Below are 7594 nucleotides of genomic sequence, written 5' to 3' on the forward strand. Positions count from 1 at the left end.
AAATTGTAATCAATATAAAAATGTGTGTAATTTTTTTTAGGTGTCACAGTTTGGGTATATAAAGAGGGCAAGTGGGAGTATTAGCTAGCAAAGACCATTTAGGTTATGCTAAAAACGAAACAGTAAAAACTTTCATGTCATAAAGGATATTTGGGACTGTTTTTGGTATTAGAAATGTCAAACAACATAAAACTCAGGTCCATTCTCAAGTACTCTGCACACTCTAGTATTCTGCACACCACAGTATTTTCACATATATGAAAAGTTAAATCTAGCGTGGCATAAAAGGCAGGAGGAACTAAGTTGGCATAACAAAATCGCTGTAGGCATTTAGCCAACAGAGAAAATAGACACAGTAAACTCAAACAAGTTAAAAAAGTGAATTCATTCTAAATAGGAAATTCGTCTATTCTACTCTCTAATGCTCTTCCTCTTATAAAAGGTGTAAATGAAATGATTCTTTCTTGCATTCAGACTTCAGAGGCTTGGTCTTGTGTGATCAATGTTCCACGTTTACAAAATTTGGTATCCCCAACATGTCATGAAAAATGAATGCTCCCTCCGGAATGCAACGTCTTACTAGCGGGTTTAATTGAACCCATAACTGTACTAAAATTGTAACAATAGTAAGATATGAACCCATAACTTTAAAAATATAATGGGTTCAATGTTAAAACCTTTAAAAGTTGAGCCCATAAAATTTAAATTCTGGATCCGCTCTCCCCTCCAAAGTTACAGCAATACAATTTTGTTAGTAAAACGAGGTTTGGACTATTTAATCCAGAGTGAAAGCAGAGGACTGCCAAGGCGTGGAAATTATACAGAACAACCTTCATCCCATAAGAAGATTTTATGTTTTTAGTCTTTCCAATAAAGTTTGAAGAAACAATCTTTTTCTCTGAACTGCTGCGCTTGAACTTCAGACTGGTACCATAAACATGATGCTGGCTGCAATAATATTAAGTACATTACGTACCGTATAATCAAACACCCTTGGAGCGACATTCCCATCTCCATCAGTCAAATTGTTTTAAAAGGAGCAACAAAGATCAAAAACCATCTTCATTAATTACCCTAATAATCCGGTCACACATGTACGATGGAGAATTGGTGCAGGGGCGTGGTACCTCTATTCCTTCATAAGAAGCCCTTTCGTCATTCTTTTATCATTTTATCGTTCCACTTTTACTCATCAAGCAGTAAGAACAAGCACTTGTACGATCCCTTGACTATTTGCTGTTAAAATGGTTGGGCTCTCGCGCTTCCAACAAACAGAACTGATGAAATGTGATCCCATGTCCTCATCTGGATCATTCTGGTCAGAATCAAATATGTGCGATGCTACTGGCTTAGAAATCGCCTGTGCATAAATCCAACATATGATCAAAGGGAATGATATGAATCTTGTTATTTACTAGAAATAACCCGGTTTTCTACTATAGTATTAGAAATACCTTTTGATAGACAAACACTTCATTTGTTTCACTGCCACAGGCAATGTATTCGCTGTTTACTGCAAGACCCACAAAGTTCTTCTCATTTGTATGTCCTCCAAAAGTTCGCAGCTGAAAGGGGAAAAAAACACAACAAAGAAACCGCCAAGTCAAAGCTTAGATAATTCTGTGGATTTATTACAAAATTAATTAAAGCATATGCATGGTAGCATAAAGCCCTTGTGGGAAGTAGTTACTCCTTTTGAACAAAAAAACAACTTACATACACACAAGCGGCATGCACATTAAAAAACATTGAAATTTAGCAAACTATGCTCCCTCCCTCCCTCCTACCTAATTTTAATGTTAATCCCTAATTGGTGATTGGTTTTCAATTGATTTTTCCTAGTTTGCTTGGTTTTCAGGAATTAACTTTTGAAACAGTGGAATTTGTAATTGACATCTCAAGTATTCACATTGAGGAACACACATAGTGTAACAAAAGCAACAAATCAGCATGATAACTTACTGGAATGTTCTCCTTGACATCCCACAAACGCAATGTACCATCCGTTGATGCAGAAGCCAGCTCATTGTTGGATAAAAATTTCACATATGAAACAGTTTTATGGTGTCCACTGAAAATATGCAGCGGCTGCTTAATATTTCTCAAGTCATAATAATGGATATGATTATCAGCAGAACCCACCTGCAAGAAACAAGATCACGCTTTCGTGTAAAAGTTCAACAATGTACTAGATTTAGCATAATTTGATGCATTGATGCAAGAGGAAGTGTGACTCACAGCTATATGAAAGCTGGATTGAGGATTGTACTTCACAGAGCAAATGTTTGCTTTCAAGTCAATGCTAATAACACTTGCCTCCTGGTTCATGCACCAAACTTTGACCTGTTGAGCAATTTGAGTTAGCTTGCTATGATCTTTCACACATTTGATAAGTCTAAGGATAGGATTATCAACCCAATCCAAGGAACTAACTCTCAAACTTGAAAAGTCAATATAGTTGTTATCAATCCAATAGGAAGAACTGAAAGAATCTCTCAAACTGTTATTCCGACTTCTGAACCAGAACTTTATCAAATTCCTAAAATACGGAAAAGAATTCAAAGGAATGAAAATCGAAAATAAGACGAATTATGGGCCTTGTTGCCTGGTGCATCTCACTCACTCTTCTAATTTGTTGATGGTAACCCCAACTGCGTAAGGAGTAACAAAATGATGTTTGTAGCTCAAAAAGGTTTGCATAATTAAGATAGATGCCTTTGGAAAGAATATAGTAGCAACTTCCAGGAATTTGATATCCATAAAGCTCAATGACATACTCCCCTATCTGCTCTCTATTTGTCAATTTCGTCAACTTTACGTACACACTTACAGTAGTCAATCTAACAATATATTAGAGACGACCATGAAAAGCAAAAAGAGAAAGATGATGTTCTTTTTACCTTGCAATCATCACTGCCGGACACAAGCATAGAAGGATCAATATGAGAGAAATCAACACTCCACGCTCGGTTTTCATGCTCTTCATACTCCATAACACTCTGAGCAAGAAAATATATAATAATGTTATCAGAGATTTGAAACATGCCCCATGATAAAAGATAAAACTCCTGAAAACAGATACTACCTGACGACTGGTCACATCCCAAACGGTTACTATGCCTTCATAGTCACTGCTCGCGATGTGGTTCTTTGTGTGCTTGTTCCAGCTCAGACAACTAAGTTTGGATCGTGAAGACATTTCAACAACAGGACATTGTGCATCAGCCGGTTCATTTACCACCTAAAATGAGAACATATCATATCCGATTTATACATAGTAGAGAAATAGAAGTACAAGAAACTGCTCTTAGAATATTAAGCATTTAATTCATCTCAAACTGTTGAGGTAATTTCAACAGAATGAACGGTATCGTACGACTTTTATCAGGATGACACTATTCTATAAAAATCATTTAAACATCTCATTAAACCAATGTTCTCACAAAAAAAAAAAATAACAAAAAAAAAAAAAAAAAAAAATCCCAATGTGGGAAAAGGACATGAGGCTGTGATCCAGCTTTACTTGACGGCACTTGAGATATTACAACATTGTCGAATAAAATGGGAAAATAATCTACCAAATGTAAAGTAGTAAATCAGCCACATCAGATTAAAAAAAGAAAAACTACCAGCTGGAAATATCCACCATTTGCAATGGGAGGGATTAAGATCACGAAAAATATACTTACTGATGAGAAGTCAAAGACCTTGATTCGTCTCGACACACCAGCTGTAGCAAAAAATTCATCATCTCGATCAAATTCAATACTGAAAGATGAGGCAATTGCAGGTGTTAAGAGAGAGAGAGAGAGAGAGAGAGAGAGAGAGAGAGAGAGAGAGAGAGAGAAGCAAGAGTTCATGTACAAAGATTGAAGAGATAGTAAAGTATTCACTAGTTACCAAAGTAAGACCTCCCAAGAGGAGAAAATTCAACCACTTGCTACCGCACGCATGGGAACTGCTAGGGTGAGCCCAGATTAACAAAAAACAGAGTAGAATTACCATTATATTTCTAACAACTCAATGATAATGACCTTTCTGACCCATTTTTGGGATCAGGAGTGATCAGATGATAAAAATCTCTCAACCTCCACTAAGTCAATCATATGGCGATATCGCCAAAATCCAAACAAAGAAAATTCATGAAGCGGAAGACTAGTGGTAACACATCAACAGGCTGGCATCATCATTTAAATTTTATCACTTTAAATACTGGCCTCTTGGAGTGAGCTACATTCTTGTGTTCAGTACTTATTAGAACTCCTCTGGCTCATGGAATCTTTCTACATGCAATAAGCTTCTTACCTTGAGACAATATTAGCTGAGTGGAAAAGATCGGCATGCCTAAGTTCAGCAACAACCCGCAACCGACTGTTTGAACAAAAAAAGAAAGTAGACAAAAGCTTTAAGCTCAAATATATAGGAGGCCTTGCAGTCAATGCAAAACGTATTGACCAAAAAACACGGACCTGTATTGTGTAATGGTAGATAGAACAGATTGAAAATCCTCAAGTTCTGCACAATAACCTTCTCTGTTTATGACGTTTGCTACCCTTTCTTCCTGTCTATGTGATTGTTTTGTGCAGTGTCGCCGCTTTTGCAAATAATAACCTTGTATATCATCAAACTGTTGCAATATGCGTATTAAAGAGGGCATATAAACACCGAAATACTCTTCCAGCATAGGCCAAAACCAAATTTACAATAACCTCCAATAAGCTAATTTACAAAATACTGACCTGTGCACAGATACGTCTCTTTCTTGCTGTCACAAGTCCAGATTGATCAGAATTCTGTGAGTCGGAATCCGTCATGTGAACATTCTCTGGAGCTCTTGCATCTGCTTTCCTGTTCTGTGAAGTGTCTGAAGCAGCATATCCTTGTCGCTGTGAAATTGAGGAGCAAGAAATGATGCCAGTACCTTGCTTATCTATCAATGAAGGCCGGATTGTCACCACAGAAGAATCATTTAATAGCATTCTCATCTTTGCTGCATATCTACACCTTGCCCTATACAATTCCATTCTATGTTCCTCCACAGCACTTGTATCTTCTTTAATGAACTGGAGATCATTTTCAACCTATGAAATATGCAGGATATAGTAAATAATCTGCTTGCACCCTAATAAGCAGGAGTAAGATGAAATCAAGCCTGGGAACCGAGAAAACATGCAGCTAAAACTGTAAGTATTCCTCCTTGGTTCCAAATTGATTGCTTTACCCTCTCTGTCTCAAAGTTTTTCCACTTTCCTGAAAGAGAGGCTTTTCCATTGTATTTTTTCCAGAAAATATTGTGAGATCTCTATCTCGGACCATTCAAATTAATTAAAACATAATTCAAGTCCAGCCTCGATAACTGTGCCCAAATTTCCAAGAAATAGGGACACTTAAATTAAGATAGAGGAGCATCATGCATGAAGCACCAGTTTATCCTCAGCCTAACCGCAACCAACCCCCCAACCCAAAAAATAGAACCCCAAAACAAACAAAGCAAAAACAAAAAACAAAAAGGAAAACCTCTAAGGCACACCAATTATCAGAAAATCGTATGAGTATTAAAACAAAAAAAATGGGAAATAACAGTACAAACACTGGAACTCTCAGTCTCAGTCTCTCAGACATGGGTTTTACTGTTGAAGATATAGTGATAGTCATAGTCATACATGCACATCTCCTTCCCACGAAGTTATTGCGAAGAGAACATTGCCCAAGCTTCTTATGAAGCAATTGTCAATTCATGTCGCATTAAATTTTCATGTCGCATCTAAGGGAAAAAGATGGTTTCAAGTATCTATCAACTTCCCAAAATTCCATTGTACTATTAACTGAATATGCCTTTCTCCATTTAGTCTACAAAGAGAATTTGTACAAAATACACCCATGTCCTAACCGAATGAAGCATCTAAAATAAATAGAAGAAAGAACCAAATTGTCCACGACAGAATAAATAATTACAAAACTAAAAGACACTCTATAAGTTAATAGATATAAGTTCAAGACAAACCTCATTAAGCTCTTCAACCTTTCGCTTCCTCAAAAACTGGAGGAACTCAAGCATAATCCGAAGACTTGATTCAGCTTCTTCTTGCTCCATTTTCCTTTTCTTGTCCATAAGAAGTGATAAGAGGCTTTCAAGCTCTTTAACAGACACCTCGCTTCCCTGTTAAGAATCAGAATGAGAAGTCTCCAAGAGATAAAGGGTCACCCAGGCAAGATAAATGCTAGATAAAGACTGTCAAAAGAAACTATCAACACAAAATAACTAAGTACCCACATGTTATGCATGTCCAAGAAACTACATCCTGTCAGATCACTTTTCCTCTTGCAAATAGACAGGATGTAGCTGAAACATATTCTACCCTTTTTTTTAAGAAAGAGATATATTCTACCCTCCCTATCCTTTTCTTAAAAATTCCACTAACATCAGAAACTGCAATTCATCATCATCACAACATATAATCTGCTATAAGCTGTTCACTTTACTATAAGAAACAAGATAGCTCGTCTAATGCAGTGCATAATATCTGACCTGCTGTATTGCTTGAGAAAGTTGTTCCAAAGGTGTGGCCCTTCTGGATATTTGGAGAGCAGAGGTCTTCATCAATAACTGCACAATAAAGAACATAAACACGACTTCGATCGACAAATAGATAACCTTTCAGCGATGTAATTAATCATCAATAAATCAGTAAACAGTGAAGTGTTGAGCACGAAACGGAGAAAGGAAAAAAAAAAAGGAACGAGCAGTGAGAAGAAAAAAGAAACAATGGAACTGAAATACAATAAAGGAGAATCAATGAAGTTCTCTATCATCTCAAACATTGATCTATTCAGAGTTTTGACAGAAAGCATTTAACAGGAAAAAAACTTACATCTTTCGAGATTTTATATGAAAGACTTCCATAAACTATTCACCAGTTCAAGTGAATCTCAATGTAAATTCTGAAAAACAATTTTCTCCATGAATACTTGCTCAAGATCCACATAGAGCATCTGATCACAAGATAGGAAATGGTTACCTCTATTCCCAGCTTTGAAGTGCAGCGATCAATTCCTGCACTACTTGTTCGTAGAAGTCTTACCTTACAATTCGGAAGCCAGCATCGCAACTCCTTATGGATTTCTTCATAGCGACAAACTAATATTTGCTTTATATCATCCTATCATTCTATCAATCACTTAAAATAGGTTTTCAAATATTGAATTGAACTCGTAAAGCATGACAGATCCCAAAAACCAAATAGAGGAAGAGTGCTGCAGTAAATTGATGGCTAATGTAAATATAATTAAATTAGGAGTAACGAATCCTATGAATAGATAATTAAATTAGGAGTAACGAATCCTATGAATAAAGAGGAGTTGAGAGAAATGAATAGAGAGAATTGAAAACAACCTGCCCCAACTAGTTTAGAATTGATACAGTTGAGCTGAGACTTGAACTTAATCAGACTTCAAGTATTATCAATGTCTGTGTAAGTGAAAATCATAAAAATCTTTATGCAAATCTAGGATTAAATCACAATTTCTCCAAGAATCAGCACTTACTCTACTCTACCACACACCCCTACCAGGGAAACAATGAGTGATCCCCCCC

The 7594-nt window shown here is 36.5% G+C and overlaps 1 protein-coding gene across 6 annotated transcripts in view; it reads right to left on the reverse strand.

Moving 5' to 3' along the window:
* The window catches only part of LOC109242843 (E3 ubiquitin-protein ligase COP1-like), an 8260-nt gene continuing 1203 nt past the window's right edge, over positions 538–7594 (reverse strand). Inside the window, exons 1-14 of one of the 6 annotated variants that reach the window (XM_019409740.1) lie at positions 7020–7583; positions 6873–6942; positions 6530–6607; positions 6005–6160; positions 4740–5081; positions 4470–4627; positions 4306–4371; positions 3690–3768; positions 3086–3241; positions 2901–2999; positions 2239–2343; positions 1963–2142; positions 1455–1565; positions 538–1360 (exon numbers count right to left, since the gene is read on the reverse strand). In XM_019409740.1, coding sequence (XP_019265285.1) covers positions 1193–1360; positions 1455–1565; positions 1963–2142; positions 2239–2343; positions 2901–2999; positions 3086–3241; positions 3690–3768; positions 4306–4371; positions 4470–4627; positions 4740–5081; positions 6005–6160; positions 6530–6601 — 1692 coding nt within the window. In that variant the 5' untranslated portion in view covers positions 6602–6607; positions 6873–6942; positions 7020–7583 and the 3' untranslated portion in view covers positions 538–1192. Of the gene's footprint in view, positions 1361–1454; positions 1566–1962; positions 2143–2238; positions 2344–2900; positions 3000–3085; positions 3242–3689; positions 3769–4305; positions 4372–4469; positions 4628–4739; positions 5082–6004; positions 6161–6529; positions 7584–7594 lie in introns of those variants that run through there. The other 5 variants (XR_002070451.1, XM_019409724.1, XM_019409720.1 and 2 more) reach the window with 5 other exon arrangements.

The sequence above is a fragment of the Nicotiana attenuata genome, chromosome 2 (genome assembly GCF_001879085.1).
Source record: "Nicotiana attenuata strain UT chromosome 2, NIATTr2, whole genome shotgun sequence".
In the NCBI taxonomy this organism is placed as follows: domain Eukaryota; kingdom Viridiplantae; phylum Streptophyta; class Magnoliopsida; order Solanales; family Solanaceae; genus Nicotiana; species Nicotiana attenuata.